Source organism: Trachurus japonicus, chromosome 19 (assembly GCF_045865225.1).
Source record: "Trachurus japonicus isolate A0001 chromosome 19, Traja_1.0".
Lineage (NCBI taxonomy): Eukaryota > Metazoa > Chordata > Actinopteri > Carangiformes > Carangidae > Trachurus > Trachurus japonicus.
The window spans coordinates 7,979,067-8,001,459 of record NC_140925.1 but is presented as its reverse complement, the minus strand read 5'-3'; the positions used below and the strand labels follow the sequence as shown (position 1 = coordinate 8,001,459).

Genomic DNA, 22,393 nt, shown 5'->3' with positions numbered 1-22,393 from the left:
TTTTTCCCCCCATTTCCCTCTTGTAAGCTGCGGCCCTTGAGAGCTCTTTTCAGACAAAAACAGATGGAGCTGACTGGTGTTAGCTGTAAACCAATTAAGAAAGCAGGATTAGGTGGCGTGCCCAAGATGTGACTTCTTGCCTCCGGAGTTCACTGTAACTATTTGATAACACACTTATGGGACCATTTTTTAGGAACATTTCTGTATGAAACAGTTAAACTCACTTAGTCTCTCTACAATCCATGTCTTTTTATAACAGGTTTTGATAGGAGTAGATGGCATATTATGGTATTAATATTGCAACCAACTAAATATGTCTGTTAAATTTCATTCTGATCTATAATGGACCTAATGTTTTTGCCTGAAAATAAGGACTTGACTCCACCAACTGAAATACATTTAATTCATGTTGTATAGGTAACAAAGAAACTAATTTATTTTACTACATTTTGAAAAAAGATAACACTAGACCTATATCAATACCTACTATTATTTTTCATATTTCATCACAATATTTACAATGAATGTAGTTTATTACTTAATGAATAAATTATCATTAATCAATCTCATTATCTGGGGAGATTGTTCTTCACCCTCTGACAGATAAAAGGCTCCTGCTGTAAACACAAACACAATGCATGTTGCCTTAGAGAGCCAAATATCTACAACACTAGTGCTGAAAAAAATGAAATATGACTGCAGTTTTCCTCTGGTGTATAGATAATTAGATTGATTCAGACTGCAGAATGATGCACAATGCAAGGTCACAGGCGTCATGTGACGCTGTAAGCCTGTAGCCTGCAGCCCTGCTGGCCGCGAGATATACTCCTTTGGGGTGGCTTGTGAATACAACTTGGCATGCTCCTTTTGCATTTTTAAAGTCTTGTTGACAGAAAAAACGATACAAACTAATCTGGTAATTATATAATCCATTATGTATCATAATGCTAACACCCTCTTGTGTTTGCATGACAAAAAGCCTCTCCAGTCAGCCCAAACATCAGCTTAAGTGATCCAGACTCAGCAGGGCTGCTATTTAAAGAATGCCTGGAAAGTCTGAGCAAAATACTTTTAATCACCCCACTATGGACCAATCTCTGTTATCTGCAGCCTTCATTACAGATGGAGGATTTAAGAGCTTGATCAGCACTTACGCAGCCATCTGTACTTTCTCTGTTGCCTTCTGAAACAAGCCTCTGTGTTGAGCAGGTAGCTTCAGAGATGAGCATTTTGCTGTCATCTCAAACTGATTTTCTTCTTTGTAATGAACCACTCAACTCAATTCCTAAGCACATATCCACCAACATGAAGAGTTACAGAGACAACTAGAGTTATGAAAATGGCTAATCTGACAGAAAATGAATTTTATCTAACAACAAATCAATTTTATAAGAGATTTAATATGTGTTGATGCATGAATCATAGAGTAAGAAATAATGAAACAGCGCACAGTTTCCTTTGCATAAGCTTTAATTGAAAAAGAAAAAAAAAACTTTTTTAATACTATCAAAAGTAATAAATAAGTAATTGCCAGTATCTCAGTTGAGATTAAAAAGGTCAAATGGTGCAAAGAGATGGATTGATTTCATCTCCACATATCTGCTTCATCAGCCCCTTGCAGTTCAATCAGAGGATAACGCTGACGGCCACGGGATGTGGTCATCAGCATTGTGTAAAAAACTCAAGCAAGGAGGATGCCATCTTTGCAGCACCTCTGTGCTCCTGTTGCTCATACAGCATTGTGATATCTTCAAGTATTACCTTATTCTCACTTCCCAGGCACACAAGAGAATCCAACTCGAGTAATTAAAGGCACACAGCATGCAGTCTATATGTGGTGAGATATCATTTATAACACCTTCTAGGACTGTGTTGTGGACAGAATGTCAAATTTGTGGGGAGGCTGCAGGGCAGACTGAGTGTTTGAGTCCAAGGGGTTTGACTTCACATTGAGCCACTTAAGTCCTGGCATTGCAGACAACTTCTCCACAGGTATTTCTGTATGAAATAGAAAAAAAAACATTAAGATTTAAAAATGTACAACTGTTTCTCTAAAACGTACCAAATGAATTGATGTGTTATTATTACCAGTGATGCTATTTCCCTCCAGGTTAATCCTCTCCAGTGTGCCTATCTCAGTGAGCTTGTCAGGGAAGGTGGAGAAACTGTTATTAGCGAGATTGATGCTGGTCAAATGCTCCATTTCTCCCACGGCGTCAGGCAGTTTGGTGAGAACATTGCCTTGCAGGTCCAGTTCTGCAAGGTGTTTCAAGACACAAATAAATCATTGGGTCACTTGGCTGCTCCTTAGTCACAGCATGAAGACAATCATGCAGCATTTGTGAGGTGGACGCCGCACAACTATTTCTACCACATGGATCAAACAGTCGTGGTGTGTTTATTATCCTCTACCTCTCAGCTGAGTGAAGGTTGAGAAGAACTTGTTGGTAAGTGCCTTCATCTCATTGTCAGCCAAAGTGATAATGCGGATGTTTTCTGAGACACTCCTCAGGACCTTGAACACACCGTCTGGGAAAGAAATGAGCTTGCAGTTGGACAGATCTGCAGAGAAGAAAAAAATATATGAATGTAATTATGGGATTATGAAGCATTAACACAGCAGGGTGATGTTGAATACCTATAATTAACAAACACTCTGGGATTTAAATTCATGGTTAGCAAGTGTAAGTCTCTGTCACCATCTGCTGGTGAAATTTGGAAACAGCAAACACAATATTGACTTAGTTATTATAGGTTGTGAGATAAAAGATGTGTAAAGGGAGTCTTACCCAAAGTGTCTTTCTCCTCCTCTACAGTGGCATTAACCCTGCGGGCCACATTTGCAACTGCCTCAGCCATTTCTCTGCAGTAAGTGTTTCTAAGGGAAGTCATACAATATTACACTTATTATACTGAAATTCAAGACAGCCAAATGATATAGTAAGAAATATTGATAGCATATCTATTAGTGATGCATGCTTTGATATTAGGGTATGGTTGTGTTGTCCACATCATAAGTGAGAGAATGAAACATTTAACCCATAAGGACCCATGGTGACACGGGTGTCACACTGCCTTCAAGTGTCCTGGAAAGCCCCTTACACATATGTATGTTGAACTTTTAACTCATAAAGTCCCTAAGTGACATCTACTCAACATCCTGGTGCAGTCACATGACTCTCTGTGAATCTCTCTATCCATGACAACATTTCCAAGATGGTGGCCAGCAGAGTTGGCACATTTCACAGAGGCGGCTACTTTTAAAAAGCTTGCTTTCTGTCAATAAAATAAGCCACCACCCATTTCACAATGCACATCCTTTTATAACATGTCCCTTGTTGTATTTAACCTGTTCTGACCTAATTTTTTGAAGAAACTCATATAAAACAACTTAAGAAAATATTGCTGTGACATATACGTCACATCGGGCTAAGGCCTTAAAAAAGTCAGGAAAAATACCATGTGACGCCTATGTCACAATGAGGAAAATGGGAAAGAACTGCTCAATTAAATTAGGTAATTCAGGTATTTTGAATTAATATACTCTATGTTGTTCAATTTAAAACATAATTTAAAAATGTTAACATAAAAATAATGTCAAATTCAATCAATATTTAATAAAATGATATATCAGTCTGGAAATTGAACCACAGATTTAGCAGAGACACTCTTCTCAGTAAATGAACAAGATTTTAGTATCCCATGCTGGTCCCATATTAATGTAATTATGCTTTTTTGCTGTATTTTCTGTAACAAAATAGGATACAGTGTTCAGGATGTACTGACGATCATCAGACGTGCAATAGATGTTGTATACAGAACAACAAATACAGCAAAGAAGAATGAGAGTTTACATAAGAAAATATTAGGAAACAAATAAGAAAAGTTAACTCAGTCAAACAGTCATGAACCAGGTTTGAGACAAGGGTTCTGGACTGCTGTACTGATGGGAGAGAGGGTCCCATGTGGTGCATTGTGAGAGAAGGACGTTTTACCCAGCTCAGTTCTGACGAATGGAATATGACCCAACTATCAGTTCTGTGAGTGGGTACCAATGTTTTGTGATTTCATAGTTAACAGAGATGATAAATAAAGAGACAATAACTGTGACAGGGCTTTAAAAATGGATAAAAACCAATGCTGTTGTCCCCGTACTGTCAGAAATGACCAGCCGACATTTTGATAAAGAGTGCCGTGATGGGTATTATATGAATCATTGGAAATGAAATGTAAAGCTGAGTGGTAAACAGCATCCAGGGGAATCAAAGTGGAACTAGCAGCTCTTCCATAGATGTCATCTCCATATCTAAAACAGAGAAAAAATAGTGTCTCCAATTTTTTTCCTGTGGTGAGTAGGAAAACGGTGCTTATTTCTGTACAGAAAGCCAAGTATTGTTCTTAGTTTAGCAATGAGGGTGGTGATATGGTGCTTAAAATTAAGACAAATGTCCATCCAGATGCCAAGGTATTTGTAGTTGCAAAGAAAATTGTGGTTGCACAGCTTTTAAGGCTTCAGTAACTGGTTAAAGCCTTCAATATGAGGCAATATTCGCATTTCTATAGCCTAGTGTTTGCCCTTTTTTGTGGTGAAACTTGTCTTAAAAAGGTGTTAATAGTAACCAGCTAATTTGTAATTTTGATATAGCCTATGTTATGGAAATGCAAATAAAAGGTCAAATTTGTGTTACAGAGCAAAAGAAAATGTTAAGCCCATTTATTTTCAAGTGAAAATTTAAGATACCAAAAACGCCCGATGTGACATATATGCAACATTCCAGATCTCTGGTGGCGCTATTTCAAAAAAAACTTCAAAAATGTGTTCCATGCATTCCACTTGGTCTGTGTTTCACCCCACTTAATTTTCCTTCAAGGATAAATGGGTCTGGGTTCTTATGGGTTAATGGCCACTAACAATAAGGGGGACATGATAATAAATCAAATCACTTGATACTCGAATCATTCAGTGGACAGCAGTTAAACAAAAATAATACCTACAATGGAAATACTTTTCTAAAACATCTTTGGTGAAAGTAACAGAAATACCTTTTTTGAAGAGTAGCCTAAGTCAAAAAGTTGTGTGATTTCAAGTTATTAAAATACAACATGACAAAAACGTCAACATTTGTGGGAAAATTTGAATTTTTTGGATACGGACAGGGTAGTTGTGGATACTTGACCTTATACTAGAGCTGCGAAAGAGATTTCACTGGAATGGGAGTCACTTGAAATAATGACTTAAACAATACATTATTTACCAGAGCTGTTGTCACATAAGTTTTTCTCAGTCAACTATTAGACTTGCGGTATTATTTGCAGGTCTACTTTAAGATATTACTTGGGAACAAGCAGTTAGTGCTCCAACACCAGTTGAGTGAGTCAATTAAAAACTGTAAAACAGTGTCTCTTATTAGTCACTAATGTCGTTATTAAAACATAATTATCTTTCAAAATGGATACAGCAACATAAAATGACCACCATTATGATTATGTACTCATGTTACTTTCTGCTGCTGCATTACACAAAAGTTGGAACCACTGCTGCACTCACTACCAGGGAACTGGACCTGGTTGCTAGGGACATATCATCTCCATATAAGTACACAAATAATTTAAAGGAAAATAGCATTTAAAATCTACGATACCACAGCCCCTGCACTGTTAGAAAAAACACAAATGCAGCCTGTTTAGTCAGTGATACCAAAATACCAGTCATTATTTCATTAGTGTTTCATTAAAGCACCACCAGAGAGCCACTTACCCAGATTAGAGCTATGGTCCTGTCACAGAGCAGCTGCAGCCGCCGTTAGCTACACCGGCTAAACCACAGTCTAATTTGGTGAGTGTGTGGTGTGTAGCCTATTTTTAGCCCCGGAGAGGGGGCAATTACATTCACCTGAAATGTTCCGATATACAAAAGAGAGGTTGTTACCTTCTGGCAACAGCTCACAAACTAGTAAACTTAACTTTGGCGATGTTGTGTCACTACTACTGCTTCATTACATGTATCAGCATGAGTTAGCTTCAGGCTGCTAGCAAACAGCCGGCTAGGAAACGTGTGTCGCGCGTGTCAGTGCTGCGCATGAAAGTTGCAGAATACGCAGCTGCTTTACCAACGCCAAACTCAATCCAATGTCTCCACCAGGGCTGTCAAACTCATTTTAGTTGAGGGGCCACATAGCCTACAGCGTAATTTGATCTCAACTGGACCAGTAAAAATAATAGCACAATATTAGAAATAATGAGAACTCAAAAATGTCCCCTTTTGTTTTAGTGTAAAGGAGAACAAGTGCATTATTAAGATGTTTACAGTTGATGAACTATCCTTTTACAAAACATTATAAACAACCTGAAATTTCTTGAGAAAACACACAATATATTGTGACATTGTAAAGTAGCATGGGATCATGGGAGTTGTGGTCTTAGCCATCACTGCCATCACTGTAGTCCACTGGATTCTGTTAGTTTTAAATTGGGTGCTGAATGTTTTAGCCTACATAAGAAAGCTCTTCCCCTGAGCTCTTCAAAACAAATGGACTCAATAAAGCGGTTTCCTCTAAAAACTAAAAAATCTGTTTCTCCAACACTGCATGAATCAATAGACCTACCAATTTAATTAAGTTCAGTGAATGAATTCCATTGAATTTAATTCAAATGAATTTTTAGTTAGCCTATGATTGAAACATGTTTTATGAGGTTACAGGGACCTTGATATCTGACCACTTTCTGTTTAATTCATCCCATTTTAATAGACATTTCTGCCTAAGTTGACAGCAGACAGCCCTGAGACGTCACGCCTCATTCACAAGCAACGGACAACCTGCTGAATGACAGACAACATCTTGTTGTGTGAAGGTATAAAGAACAACAACTTCACATATTTCTCAAGAGATATGTTTTAGTTGGTCATTATGGGGAAGTTAATTTTGTTACAATTTTGAGATGTTTCATGTCTGAATTCTTCTTTTTAAAATGGGAATATTTTGCACTGAGGCTTTCTCTTTTTTAAACATATGCCACTAGAATTCCCCAGAGACTAATTTGACATCTTCAAAGGTCTTGTTTGGTCTGACTAACAATCAAAATCCCAAAGAAATCTGCTTACAATTACTATAGTTATAAGACGAACAAAAAGCAAAAAATTATATTCACATCTAAGCTGAAACACATGTTTTTTTCATTATCTTTGGTTGAGAAATGACTCAAACAATGAATTTCCAGTATAGCTGCAGTCATTTTCCTAATAAATTATCTTTCTTTCAGCACTGTGCTCACTTGATCTGTCAGTTATTTTCTCTGTCCATCATTTATAAAAACATCAAAGAATAGCGAAAAATCACAATTTTCGAAAAGCTCAGGATGATCTCCTCAGATATCTTGTTAAATCCAAGCAACAGTCCAAAACGCAAAGACATTTAACTTACGTTAGAATAAATAAACGCAACAAATGATCACTTATCACTCAAACTTTGTCGATCCACTGATTGTTGCAGCTCTAATATATTTTGAATTAAAAGGGTGTTTTTATTTTTCTTCCAATATTTACCTGAAGCTGAGATTTGTTGTCTTACCTTTGGGTCCTGATCCACTATTCCCAGTTTGAGCACTGCTGTGATCATGACTCTGGCAAATTCCTGGTCAGTCAGTGTATTTTCAAAGGATCTGAATACAATAAGCTCACTGGCTTCAGAAGAATAGATAGAAATTTTTGCTTTGTTACAACTAGCAGTCACTTCACAGTGTTTGCTAGATATTACTCTGCAATACAGAGCTTTATTTTGAATTAGTGAACATCAGTGGAATTGAATGACTGAAAGTGTGAAACTAGAAAAGTCTGCATCCTTTGACATGCCTGTTCTTTTGTATCACACACACTAGTTCCAGATAGATATACCGGTGATCCAAGCAGGGACATACTGCTGCGTGTTGTGGATAGTTTATGCAGGTATGTTGTGTTTATATTGTGTCATGACAGCACAAACCAAACAAGGCAGCTCAGAGAAAGCTGAACAGGTGTCATTTCTCAAAACAACCAATTTTCCATATTACTGCAAGAATAGAAGCTAAAGTAACGCAGGTCATCATATTCCAAAAGACAATATCTGATTGATCAATGACTGAACAAGATTAGAAAACTGATCAGCCTATCAACGGCATCTCTTGGTATAAGACATCTTTTCTGCTGACATTTTGATTGGTTACAAAGAGTAGGTTTAGGTTTGAAATGTTGTGGGTAAAATAAGTTTGGATCAGCATGGTTATAAAATTAGGTCCTGTATTATGCCAACTTAAAAAAAAAAGTAATAAAACATAACAAAATACATGCTCCATATGCAAAATGTACATAAATACCATTCTTTTTAATATTTACAATAAATATACATTAGTTTATATACACAAATGGTAGTGTACAATAAAACAGTGCTGGAATATTCAATAACATTATCATTTTATGTTTACATTATTGATGAAATTGATAAGTTAAGGGAGAATATTTTTTTATATTAGATGACAGCTGCAAACACCTGTAGGGCAAGATGCTGCTGTGTTGTAGAGAATATGTTTTGCCACATCTTACAATGACAATGTTTTTCTTCCAAAACCAGAGCTCACACCACAAATTCAAGTTATATCGCTGCACATAGATCAGCTATCTTAAAATGTACAGTGACAAATATCAAAGAGCTTTTTTTTCTCCCTTCTGGCTAAGTGTTTTCTTTTTTTTTCAGAAATCAGTTGCTCCCGTGCAGCATTTTTGTGCTGTTATGCTGCTCAGCAACTGAGGTAATGCTTCGAGGGGAGTTCAGCTGTCACTGGCAGCCACACTCATTCACAATCATGTCTTCGTGATGTCGTAGGAGCATTTCTCCGTTTTCGTAGTACAGCATGCTCAGTGGGCTCATTTTGGTCGGGGCACAGCAGGGCGATGCCACTCTGTCGGGGTGATAATGTTTCAGTAAACTCTGAAAAAGGAAGAGACAAAGGAGAATTTGTTATATTGAATCAAACCACAGTCCATGAAGGTCATGAACAGATCTCCAATTTCCCAGATTTTACACAGACTGTAGTACCCACCTGCATGTAAGCATGATTTGTTGGATTTAGGTCTTCTCCCAGAGGACCAGGGCAGGAACCTTCACAACGGTAGGCGTTGTACCTTTTTGGAAAGATGATCCAGGAGCCCCATCCTATTTGATTAAAGTCTACATGCAGGTCGACTCTCCGACAGAGAGATTTTTCATTCCCTCTCTTGGACACCTGCGGGCTTCTCGCTGTTTGTTCTCTCTGGCCCCGTTTACTCCTGCGCCTCTTTGGCCAGCGGGCCTTTTTGATTTCAGCAGGGGACAAGAACTTGGATTGTTCAGCTGTATGAAGTAAGCTTGCTTTGGCCTTTGAGTTTTCATCCAAGCCAGTGTGTGAAAAGACGACCAGCAAGGCTCGGTCACTAACATCCTGCTCAGTCCTCCGACTCGCCACATAGACGGGCTGATCAGGAAGCGACAGGCGTCTCTCTGTCTTTACCGTTTTCCTTCTTCTTGATACACTTTTGTGGTGAAATCTTTCTGTCGGTTTCCGTCTGAGCCAGTCCAAGAGAGGACTCGTCATGTTGAACACTTTCCAGCTCTGTGATGAAGTGACCAGTGATGATTCAGTGAGCAGCCCCACCAGCTGCTGTTCTTGGCAGAGTCTGCGCGAATGGCATGCCTGTCCATGGTGATAGACCTCCACTGAGATGTTGTAAGCGCTCGGTGTCCGAGGGAGCCTGATTCTCAGCTCTGCTGCCTGGATCTGCTTGTCAGCCAGCAGGGTGTGGAGGTCAAAGGTCACAGCCCAGCGCCTATGTGTGTACGTCAAACCTAATGAAATGAAAAGAGAAAGATTAGCATCATTGAGTTTCACATGTAGCTTATTATTAGTGGATATTATGGTAAAAGCAGAATAAATATTAAATCCACCTAGAGAAAATTTGCAACACATAGGCTACAACATGTTAAAGGTATTCTATCAAAATAAAAGTCATCTATTAAATACTATAATAAACTACAGGGAACTTGTTCTTATAAAGCAACATAATTGTTATTTCTGTCTCTGTCTCTTTAGTATAAGCATTAAAGTAATGTAAATATCATAGGATTATAATACAGAGGATATTGTTGCACAGCATGTGCAACTTTTTTTTTTTACTCTTTCAGGCATCTACACTACATAAAACTGCAATAACTATAAAACATAATATTATGGCATGAATAAAAAGTCAGGGTTGTAAAAGGAGTAACTGAACTATAGGAAATTCAGTTTACAGAAAAAATGCCATTATTGCACCCTGGAAATATATAAAAAGTAATTAATTTTCATTGTGGGATACGTTTAATAGTCTTATAATAAATGCATTTTTGTTGTTGTTGTTTTTAGATCCACTCACTTCTAATAAAATACTAAATGCATTATTGGCTGTTGATAGCTATGTTCCAGCTTCAAGATTATACTGTATGCTGCACTGATGGAGATTTCAACAAAATCAATATGTATCTAAGGTTTCAGGAAGAAAAAAAACGAATCCAGTCATTGTTCCAGCTTGAGGGAATCATGTGCTGCACCCACATCTGTAATTGATGGCAGGGGATGGTGGGGTCATTGTGATTCAATGAACAGGTGTGGTTTAAATTCATCTAAAGGATTAAAGCATTTTAAACACTGAAGCTCTGTATTGTCCAGAGCATATTGGCCCATTTAGCTGCACTGTTGATTAAACGTGCAAAAACCATCCACTCTTATTAATCGACTCAAATCAAACACCGAGCCCCCTCCCGAAACCAATCGTTTAACACATCCCTGCCTGCCCTGGCTTCTGCATATCCTCAGTCAGACAAATAGGTAATAACTCTAACACCTATGTGAAATTGGATTCAGCAGCGGGGAGGGGGCTCGTCCTCTGATGGCTGCTTGTGCCACCATTAAATCCCGAGCTCTAATCTAATCAGACCAAGTGTGAAAAAGAACTGAGGGAAGTTGTTGATTTGACTTAACAAGAGATTTGTATAGGGGGATGTCTGGCGAGGTATCTAATCAACATCACCTATTTAAGAAAAAAGGAGGTTTGCTTTGAGCATTAGACAGAAAACCGGCCTTTTCACACGCTGATCCCTGCGTGGGTTATTCACCCCCCTGAGCTGGATGTGGATTGAAACCCTCTGAGGTCGTCTGGCGCGCAGCTTTGACAGGACACTTGCGCCAGAGAATAAAAACTAACATAAAAAGAAAAAAAAGTGGTAGAGAATAGATCCAAGTCTGAGCGGAGAAACCAAATCCCAATGGATAAATACAGACTCTTACATTTTGCCATCATCTTCTCATTCATGTCCCAGTGAACAAAACAAAACAAAAAATCAGATCTTACTTTTAGCCATCACACTCTTCACGGTGTCTGCTTGCTTCGCTGCGTCTTGCTCCACGGTATCCATTGGCCTGGAAAAGTTGGTCTTGAAATTCCTGTAGAGGTGCATCATGTAGGTCGGCAGGTGATACCCGGTGGAGCGGTCCATGACGGAGAGACGATGCAGCGGCCTCATGTAAACTCCATCCCTGGACTTCTGGATCCCCTGGGCCAGCAGCACCAGCAGAGATGCGTGCAACGCGACGCTCAGAGCTCCCAATGAGCGCATGTTTTAGGCCGGTTAATGACAAATACCTCTACTGGGAGATTAGGGGTGTCTTATATACCCTCACCCACGCCCTTTCATGTTTAACAAGTAGCTGAGAACATTAAAGGAAATTGACATGCGTCCTCAAGACTTGTTACCTGACAGCTCATCATCCATTCACTTGGTAATGAGGCGCCCGGGTGCGTGTTTACAAGGAGCACTACTTTTTGTTTGCGCCATGATCTTTGGGCTTCTGCAGCCTGAATCCCCATCCGTGGACTAATTGTTTCAGCTATTTGGCTTACACTAATTGTTAGCCTTTCCCATAGTGTCATGTAGTCAACTGAATACCGTCTGAATTGGACTATACAGGGGGAAGGATTGGGCTGTTGTGCCCACAGACTAATGAAACATCACAAGCATTAACATAAAAACATGTCAGAACATCACTCAGTAGTCTGAATTATTATTTGGCCTATATCAATTGTTACTCATGAGGCCAGGTTTGATGCAATGTCTCTGGGTAGAATATTTGCAACTTAGGCTCATAGGCTTCACATAAGTAGACTTTTTTTTTTTTTTAAAGACAAAACTTGAAAATAAAGACAAGAGAAGTAGGCCTAAAGTAAGATAACAGTTCATATTGACATCAGACACACCACCAGGACCAACAGAGGTAGATTTACACAGGAAATGTCACTTTATTTCTCTGTATGATCATATATCTATATGATCATACATAGGCAATAGGCCTACTCTTGAAGTTCATTTATTCAAACGAGGAGTTTCCAAGATGATCAATAGGCCTATTGTACCTATTTTCTTTTTGTTATTTACATTTTTCATATCGTTGTGTTACAATAGGCTATAACATTAACAGTGTTTCTGTAACCATATCTTCACATGCTGTTTGCATTATAATATAAAACTGCATCAGCATTTTTGCAAAATTGCCTATTCTAACTATCTATATTGAAAAGCAGTCACTTTTAATGAAGAAAGGCTCAGTAATTCATGTTTTCCTACTAAAGATGCGTTAATATCTTGGCCGGAGACTTGCAGAGAGCGTCCGAAGATGACCGTGAACTGCGCATGCGCGGTCCTTCTTTATTCACATAGCGAAATCTCTTTCCTCGTAAATTTCCCGAGAAAAGAACCATTAAAAAAACTATCAATGAGTGTTTTTTCTAGTCTGTAAACAGAAAGCGGTGCACCTCGGCTACATCCCCTGGACAAACCGAGCTTCGGTTCTCTTCAGACGCTTTTTCATCCACCGTGTGCTGAAATGGTGAGTAGCTTTAAAGTTTACGGGTCTTGTTGCACGAGCTACGGCAGCCTAAAAGTTAATGCTGGTGCTGTTTTGGATGCTAAGAGCGTATCAGAGTCCTCGTGCTTTCGTTAATTGTGCAATATTAATAGCTGCAGCGGTGCAGTTTGACTATAGTTGAAAAGGTATTTTCATGAAGTGTTTGTGTGGTTGATGGAGCATACATGTGCTTGGCACCCCCCACTCTCCATGCCTGCAGTGTATTGTGCACAGTATTCACTCACTGACTTCTCCTACAAGAAGTGATGCAACATAAACTAAAGAAGCACTTTCAACTTAAGTTGGTGCTGAAACACATAGTAACACATTCTTACAAAATGTATTTTCTTTTTCAATGTTTCTTCTCTTTAAAAACACTTTTAACACCCAGGTTTTTGCAGTGATCCTACCTACTGCCAATAGAAGGCTACAGCCTTTTATTATAGTCCAGTCCATAGTATATTTTCTATGTTACAGTCCATAGTAAATGGTTGCTATGAACTCAATCTGCCTGTAGAGTGGTAAAAATGGTTGCCACATTATCAAAGTCAATTCCATCCCCCGCAGAGCAAGTATTTTGAGATATGATGGCCCTTAGAGAATCCAAAACAAATATTTCCACACAGAGATAACATTACCAGATGGATGGTTTACTGATCCAAATATATGTTTACATACTGTTGTGTTGTGTGTTACAAAAGAAAACGTGTACAATCCAGGAGTCAAGAATGAACATGCATATTAGCCTATATAGAATACAAAAAAAAATCTAGTTCAGGCCGCATCTTAATGACTAAAACACAAACAAACAAAACATCTTGAGGTGCTTTCTGCACAATGAACATACTTTTATTTGTTTGTTTACAAGGGAAGCACTTATGCTTGTGAATGACATCTACTCTTGGTCTAGCATAGTACATTGTACATTGTTGTAAGCTGCTTTGGACATAAACATCTGCTAAATATATAATATAGTATGAGAGCTATATCACCAACGTGTAGGTAAAAAAAAAAAAGTATTTGTAAACCGGAGTAGCCTATATTTTAAATACATTGCTCATGGATCATTTCAGCCTATAAATAGCCTAATGTCAATGCAGAACAGATTTTCCAGAGCATTCTTCTTATAGGTGCAATGTCAAGTATGAAAAGTCTATAGTGCAAGTAAGACAAAGCACATGACTCCCTTTGATGTATTATGGTCCCGGCTTTTGTTTGATTTCGCCCGTCCAGCTGGGATCAGTCTCCTCTCTCTTCATATCACTTTACCTCTCTTACATCCTGGGGGAAGACAGAAACTGGCTCTTGACAACCAAGAGCGCAGATCAAACCGCGAACATCACAATTAATCAAGACTGAGAGCACGAAACTCCTCGGTGAATGAACGCCTGGATCATAAATGATTGAGCTGTTTATTCGTAGATTTATCCTGATAAGAAGCATCGAGCAGAAACTTCACTCCTCCCAGGGTTAACTTGTAAAAGTTGCTAATTTTCTTTTGTGAATCACTGTCATAGCTCATGCTTTATCAGTGGCTGTTTATGAATCGTAGGATTATTGGTTGGGAATTGATCAATTTGATAGGTTTAGAGGTTATTTGGGTGAGTTTATCCCCATAAATCCCTGGGGATGCTTCAGTAAATGAAAATAGTCAATTTTCTCTTTAATTTTTGAAAAAAGATCTTAAAAACCTGATTGTTTTCATTGATAATTGCAGCCTTTAGAGTCTCAGTCATGTTGTGCCAAGTTACAGTATTAACACCTGTTTGGAGCTGAAACAGTTGTCATAAGATAATGAACATCTGTGTCCCACTGATGTGAAGTCTTGTGTACACGCCTGAGTGCATTGGATAATTTTAACCACAAGGTGTCATATTTGATCACTGGACTCTATAGAGTAATGCGCATCCCCAAAATTGGTCCCTTTGGGTTTTGAATTCATTGTAATTTCAGCTGCAGTGTTTGTTAATACACTTGTAACCTGACTAAATTGTTGAAAAAGGCTGCCACATGTCCATGAAGACATTAAAAATATCATATTAAGCTCTTTTTTTTTATTGAAGAGTTCATCCATAACTTATTTTTTAATACTGTCGTGCTCATTCAGCACAGCTTAGGACTTGAGCTGTAGCCCAGGTGAAATATTTCCCTTCACTATCTCTTCCTTTCCTCTTCCTGTTACAAGGCTTTTAGCAAATTGACTTTTTGGGGGGTGAGACAAACACCAGGCCTGAGAAAGGATTTGGACAAGACAGCTGATATTAACTGTATGCTCCTTTTTCTTTTTCTTTTTTTCCACCGAGGACGTTCAGCAGAGAGAGGATGTTTCTTTGAATCTGTCACAGATCATATTCTCTTCAGTCTTTCACTTGGACCTGTGCCCTGCCTATCTTTTTCCAATCAAAAAGAAAAGGAAGGAAACAGGAGGATTTGCATCAGTCAGAGTAACTACACGACTACATGTCACAATCTCAAACCTGTTCCTTGCTGTTAATCAAAAAGCACCCCCGAAAAACGAAAACCTTGTTTATGACTGCTCCCTTCCCAGATTGATTCATTCATATCTTGCGGTTTCGCGGTTTTTCATGGGAGGGCTTTGTTTCACTTCACATTTGTGGTGTGGCAACAACAAGAAGAGTCTTTGGCCTGCGCTGCTGCAGGAAGGAAGGAACAGGTGTGGCAGCAGTAGATTTTTACATCCATATCTCCAAAACCGCTCACTCACTTTTGCAAATCAGCTTAATTTGGGTATTATCTTGTGACAGACCGATTACACATGTTGTTGTAAGAAAATACTCTGGTATTATGCAGCGACTGTGTCGACCCCTTGGGTGTTTTGTTTCCTCATTTGCAGCCGTGGTGGTTGTATGGTATGAGTGTGTTTTTGCAGAATTAGTGAATTCTGGGGGAAGTTTGTTGCCCCGTGCAGGTATAATATCACAGTATCAGCAGCTGCTGTGGGCTTTGTTCTGACTTCATACAGCCCACAGCATGAAACAGGACACCATGAGACCATGCATGAGAAGTCGGTCTGACCTCAGGGTTACGGCTACAAGAGGTAGAGCACACAGCTGAACCTCGAAGCTTAAATCTAAGTATTTGCCCAGCTGTAAGCCTGTTTGCCTTTAACATGGCATGTGTTAACCGCTAATGAATGGAGTAATTAGAGCATCGTAGTGAATTAGGCTTACGTGATGTCATCTATTCTGCGTGCAGTTGTTACAGATCGTCAGTTCTCCTGGCAGGTCCGACTCCGTGCATTAGGCTACATTACATTGCATTACAACGTGTCAGTGGGGGTTAATGGCTGCGGCCGACTGTAAGAAGTTTTAATAAGTGAAGGTTGAATTTATGTGTTGGAGACAGTTGTTAAAAGGTCTGCCATGTGTGGGAGGCATTGTGCTGCCAGGAGGCTCTGATAGAGATTGGACGGTGAACTGGATGATGAGTAAGCCTCTGTGGGTCCGCCCCCACATCCTCTTCACACATCCCCACACACACATTGCACATCACACACATCCCCACACACACACACACACACACACACACACAAATCTCGGCGTTCGCGAGCAGCCTTGCATACAAAAAAGTAACGCACAGAAAGAAAACAACAAGAGAGCACGCTGTCACCCAACTAAGCCTCAGACGGAGAGCTGCACCCCCCTCCTCCTCCTCCTCCTCTTCTTACCCAACCTCCTCCTCCTCCTCCTCCTCCTCCTCCTCGCTCCCCCTGCCTCCTCCTGCTGAGTGCCTGTCTGGGATCCTGTCCTCACTGAAGGACATGGTCATTGACTTGGCTTTATTAGAGACGCGTTAATGATGCGAGACCACCGCCTGCCATAGTGTGTGTGTGTGTGTGATCAGCGGGGCAGAGACAGATTACCTCACAGATCAGAGAGAGAGTGAGAGAGAAAGAGAGAGAGTGAGTGAGAGAGAGAGAGAGAGAGAGAGAGACACGCCAAGCGAGGATGTCCGACTGAGACCGGCGGCGCTGCCTGCCTGCCTGCCTGAGAGCTGTCACCCTATAGCTGCTTCTCCTGAAACCAACTGTCTTCTCTCTCTGTTTTCTGGTTGTGATCCTCAGAGACCGGAGCGCCTCTCGGATGGTGGACTGAACAGCTGAACGTCAGGTACAGTTGTGATCTACTTCACCTTCCTTCTGTGTTGTGATACTTGACTCCCTGCTGCAGGCTTGTGGCTGCCAGACATGTCATCAGCAGCACGTCTCTGAAGAATACAGAAGGAAATGGCATACGTTGTTGTCTAAATATCACTTCACATGCCTGGCGTGATTTTTATCTCAGACTTCAGACTCAACTATGCAGCCTTTTTTTTTTTTTCAAACTAAATGATATATAAAGCTTCCTGTCCTTTTTGCGGGGATGGCTTTATTGGCTTCACGCATGCTGTTATAATACCAGTCATGTTTGATATTCACATAGCTACATGGGTTACATTCTTCATGGCATGTGATGAAGTGTTTATCATTCCTTTACTGGAGGACCAGCGCCTGTATGACAGGCTTCTGGCATCGCCACACCAACTTAGAAAATACAGCCGCTAGGTCGGGAATTTGTTTGCACATACACATGCAAGTTTACAGATTGCAATCAAGAGTGGCAGGCGAAAGGGAAACATGTTAACAAATCTGTGTAAAATCTGCCGGTGGAGCGGTTCGTCCAAGGCTGTGACAAATAAAAAAAAAATGCTGTCAGTCGGCCTGGCTGGTGCTGAACAGAATATCGTGGTCAGACGCTGGTGGTTTTTTTAGAAAAAAAAAAAAAAAGCCACATTACTGCAGCCTTGAAATCATAGGGGGATAAAATTGCCATCTTGAAATGAAATAAATTACAGGCAGGGGTTTAAAAATAGATCTGCTCACCCGTTTTAGCAGCTCCGTGTCAAGCTGTGATGAAAGCAAGAATGTGGAAAGCTAAAGGTTATTCGTGTGATTTATGCCATATTTGCTGCATAGTTTGTTTTTTTGTCTCATTCCCGGTTGATTTGCTGCTTTTACAAAAACTTTCACTTAAGTTGCTTTTTTTTCTCCAGCCATTTTGTGCACTTTTGACAGTTTAATCTGGACTATCTGTCTTCCCGTGCACAATCTATTCCGGGGGAGTTCGATCAGATTTGGAAATCGCATCCTCGAACAATGCGTCGCGCGGCTTCCTTTGTGCCACGGCCTCTATCTGAACACGCCGGTTGGGGCGATTTATTTTGGACGAAAAACAAACATGGGAGCCGTGAGCTGACACAAACTCACAATGAGGCCTTTTTTTTTTCTTTTTTTCGAACAGTTGGAGGAAAGCAAGAAAAAGATTTCATGCAGAGGAAGGACTGAGCTCATTTCCGTGCAGCACTGATATTTAGCTCAGGAACTAGCAATGTCCTGTGGAATCACGCCTATATGTAACCCTTAACCTCATTGGTGAAATATGTGTACAGCTGCAGGGAGGAAGTTTCAGAGAGTACAACTAAGCATTTCCTGTCAAGGTGTGCTTACGCTTCCTCTGTTCAGAGGGGTGTGACTGGTTTGTATTGAAGACTTTGCTGGTCTAGTATCCTGTGATGAGTAAGAGAGCGTGGGACACTTTGTCATTGTTATAGATCAGACTTGACACTGATGCTTGAAATCTTCATTTGACATACTTTTAATTAGGCTTTTGAACGAGGTTTTGCACATGTCAGATTTTCAAAGCAACACATGTTCAAAACAAACAAATAGTCATAAATGTGGTGCTGCTTTAGAAATAAAAGCCTGACTGCATCATACAACATCAAGCTTGTGTGGTGTTCATTCAGTTCTGTTGTTATATGTGGTTTTGTGCAGACAGCAGACATTCAGGCTTAACATTGTCAGACTGAACTGAGTGGCTTCTCTGGAGACAGAGCATACCCAGGTTCCTTGAACACAACGAAAGCAAGTTGCATTCACTTTGGGCTTCTTTTTTTCTGCTGCTACGCTAGCGGCTCCTCTCTCATCTCGGTATGGGAAGCAGCGTTGAAAGATCTTCAGAGTGTTACAAAGTGATACCCATCTCTCTTGAACCCCTGCATCTCTTGTGAATGAAGAGCGTTCTGCATCCTTCCTCGGTTCCACCAACAGATGCATCCTGCAGCTGCACGCTTCTTCCTGTCTGCACTCAGGCCCTTTTGTCTGAAGACGTTGCTACAGCAAAGTTGGGACACCGGCTGAATTTAAATGGGGCAGCCCTGAATGGAGTAACACTGGTAGGACTGGCAGAAGCTTCCAGTTTCCATGGCCTTGATTCTTACTGTGCCATCAGTGAAGTTAGATATTAGTGGCATTAGCTAAACTCAAACAGCTGTTCGCCCTCTGGCCCGATGGTGTCATAGACAAACTTGGGAAATCTGAGTTTGTCATGTCGTTTTATTGGCCTCACGAGCAGCGCGACACTACTCTGGCTGACATGTGGGATAAACAGCTTCTCTGATGAGTTCTCTTGATTGGTTCTCCAGGAGGATGTTTATGACTGAGGGCTATTTCTACTCAGGCCTCCGCCCCGGCTGCCCGCTCGCTAGACCAGGCCTGCCCCTGCTGAAATCAGTGCGGCTGACAAGTTGAGCTCATATGTGTGTGGTAGGGACTTCTGTGTCAAAAGGGTGTGTTAGGCCTTTTAAAAAACTGAAGTTTCTGTCAAGAAGTGTCAGTGAGTTTCATGAAAACCTCAGACAAATGACAACAGCACATGGGATAAAATTTGGGATGTTGTACTGCGTAGATGAGGATAATGGGAGAATCTGCTGTCCGAGTGTTTTATAGCCTTCGACTGAACCACATAGGAACATACGTATTATCATGCATGACTGTGGTGGTGTGTAAAGGAAACCTACTGATTAAATGTCCTTAAAGTGACAGGGCATGAAAAGGGTTTGCTATGCAAATGGCCTTCACTGTGAATCCAAATAGGAAGTCAAGGCGACAAAGCATTTGTTTTATATCTACCATGTCTCATATTCTACCTTTTTTAATAGAGTCGATCACGCGACTGTTTGCAGCTGTTTGTATTTCTCACTCTTAATTCAAGTTTATATGTGTTTTTATTTTCCCATCAAAGGGATTTTACAGTCTGTACAGCCTACATCAAGGTCTGTCATTAGACCTTTAGATTCTGTGAGGAGAAACTCCCAAAGTTGACAGTTGAGTGCATTTTTATCCACCTGTTTATGTGCATTTTCATTTTAGTGCATTAATTGAAGTATGTGACTATTAAAGATCATCTGATAGCGCTCTTCCCACGGGTGAATTGGAACTAACTGAAAGAATTGGCGCCGTTGTCTGTTCATCTTCATGCATCCAACTCTTAATAACAACAGTACGGTCGTGGTTGGGAATGGGGACGTGCATTTATTTGCATTTTCTCTTCAAGACTTTCTGGAAATTTGGTTCAGTCTTGCACAACGTTTGATGGAAACTTGACTAGAAATAGAATTGGAAGAAAATGTGGTGAAATGGAATGATAATAATCTGTTGTTTGGTCCATTAGATGTCAGAAAAAGTTCCCAGATCTTATGGTTGGACTTCATATTGTTTTTTCCTCTGGGCAGGAATCTAAAATCTGGATTATTAAATTCACAGTTTTTTACGAACTGTATGAACACAATTAATGAAAAAAGAGTTTAAGTTCAAACAAGGCTCATAATTCATTTTAACTAAATCAAGCTGATAGGGGACTTTAAGGGAACCCTCTACTGGACTACAGAGGGAACTGCTTCATACGGTCTCATGCGCTTATAGACTCTAAGCTTTGAATTTCAGCAGATCATTACGATCGGAATATCGCGTTCGGACAAATGTTTGAGTTTTACATAAGAAGTGACAGCCCTACTGTACAGCACAAGAGTCAACTGTGTGGTCTTTGTGCAAATCCTGTCCCTGTGAGAGGGAGCTGAACCTTAGCCATCTGGCTGCCAGATGTACCACTACTTTTGCCCGGTCCCCTCTGGAGAGACTCGAGTCTCTGTTGCATGAATCTACTCCCCAACAACATCAGACTGGAGATAAGACACAGACGTGGACGACGCTGCCTGATCGCTCTTGGAAGTTTTTTCCTTTTTTTTTTGCCCAGTGCCAAGCGGCCGAGGGCTTTGAGCTCCCATGAGGGGTGTTTCCCACCGACTGGGGGTGGGCGAGGGGATTCAAAAGAGGAAGATTTCTTTTTGGATGTGATGCCAAGTTCTCACACTCCTTTTGGACCATGGCAGAAAACAAGCAGCAAAGAAAAGGCTCTGGAACCAGCCAACGCTCTTCAACGCACACGTAAGATTTTGAATTTTTTGGGATAGATTGTTGCAGTGCGGAGGGTTTTTCTTGTTTTTCTTTCGGGAGTCACACAATTATGGCAGCAGAGATGCTTTTGGTATGTGGTGAGGACTCAAATAGATTTGGGCAGCCGGGCGCACAGTATTCTTGAAAACTTAACTTCCTTTTAAGGATGTTGCTTTTTTTTATTGGTTAGAGACTTAACTTCTTTTTTCCGCAGCTCTTTTCCTCAAATCTTACAGTTATTCTAGATGAGCTTTGTGTTTGTTGTGTTTTTTTTTTTCCTTCATTTTTAACGGTTCCAGCAAACACTGCAGCCTAACAAGCAAATCAATATGTTGTTATCCTGCCCTTGAGAAGAAAACCTTTACCAAATCAAAAAGGTACAAGGTTGACCTGCCCACTCAGCTCCAGACGCAACAATGAGGGGAGTAGCGGTGACTCACCCGCCACTTCTCTCTCTCCACAGAGCCTCTCTGCACAACGAGAGTCCACTCTGTTCAAAGCCGGAGATCACACAGAGGTGCTTTGAGCTTCAGGCGGCAGCAGAAATCCCTGCAGTACCCCTCAGCTGTATCACATGAAGTAGATATTGATGTCGGATCGATTCTGTCTTAACCCTCTTGGTCGACACTCTGCTGCTGCTGCAGTGTGACAGTATGTGTTATCTGTTGAGTTTGTGTTGTGGGGTTTCATGTCATGTGGGGATTGTGTGTGTTTTTTTTCCTCTGATTGTGTGCTCTGGTGGTGCTGTAGGTTCCTGTGTGTTAGAGGTGATGTTGAGGAGCGGTGTTGTTCCTGACGCTGACTGCTTGCTTGTCGGAAGACTCGTTTGTTTATCTGCAGAGCTCCCTGCAAGGCTCACTGTTTATTCAAAGGGGAGGAGGGTTTGCTTGAAACCTGTGGCTGGCTCGCGTGGGCGTCTGAGTGCTCCATATCAAGTTGTGTGATTAAAATATAAATACTGTCACACTCGACCCTAACCCCCCTGCCACTGTGTTTTTAAATCACAGCGATATGAAATTAAAGATGATTTTAATGTGTTCTGAGTGCTGACTACAGCTAAAAGGGGGATTTCATGAATCATTGGTTGATCATCTGCATGTCTGTATGTCTCTTTCATTTCCTGGCTCTTTGTCAGAGGCACAGAAAGCTTTTTAT

General features: G+C 40.5%; 3 protein-coding genes across 8 annotated transcripts in view; 1 reads left to right on the top strand and 2 right to left on the bottom strand.

Annotated features, from left to right (window-relative positions):
• Positions 1–1,833: 1,833 nt before the first annotated feature.
• Positions 1,834–7,684, bottom strand: lrrc20 (leucine rich repeat containing 20). 2 transcript variants are annotated; one of them, XM_085761905.1, is made up of 5 exons: positions 7,569–7,684; positions 2,790–2,878; positions 2,413–2,562; positions 2,089–2,256; positions 1,834–1,998 (listed from the first exon to the last, which is right to left on the bottom strand). In XM_085761905.1, the coding sequence occupies exons 2-5, from the start codon at positions 2,857–2,859 to the stop codon at positions 1,862–1,864; spliced, it is 525 nt and encodes a 174-aa protein (XP_085618031.1). In that variant the 5' UTR covers positions 2,860–2,878; positions 7,569–7,684; the 3' UTR covers positions 1,834–1,861. The 2 variants fall into 2 exon arrangements, with proteins under 2 accessions (XP_085618031.1, XP_085618030.1); XM_085761904.1 differs by lacking the exon at positions 7,569–7,684 and adding an exon at positions 5,759–6,095.
• The window catches only part of pald1a (phosphatase domain containing paladin 1a), a 57,191-nt gene continuing 41,626 nt past the window's right edge, over positions 6,829–22,393 (top strand). Inside the window, exons 1-2 of one of the 5 annotated variants that reach the window (XM_085761899.1) lie at positions 12,758–12,927; positions 17,030–17,075. Coding sequence is in view for 1 of the 5 variants with exons in the window: in XM_085761897.1 (XP_085618023.1) it covers positions 21,168–21,229 (62 nt within the window). In the remaining 4 variants the exon portion in view is untranslated. Of the gene's footprint in view, positions 6,853–12,722; positions 12,928–16,513; positions 17,076–19,314; positions 21,230–22,393 lie in introns of those variants that run through there. The other 4 variants (XM_085761901.1, XM_085761900.1, XM_085761898.1 and 1 more) reach the window with 4 other exon arrangements.
• On the bottom strand, positions 8,651–11,849 carry ndr2 (nodal-related 2). The gene is made up of 3 exons (XM_085761903.1): positions 11,396–11,849; positions 9,073–9,854; positions 8,651–8,960 (listed from the first exon to the last, which is right to left on the bottom strand). The coding sequence occupies exons 1-3, from the start codon at positions 11,658–11,660 to the stop codon at positions 8,808–8,810; spliced, it is 1,200 nt and encodes a 399-aa protein (XP_085618029.1). The 5' UTR covers positions 11,661–11,849; the 3' UTR covers positions 8,651–8,807.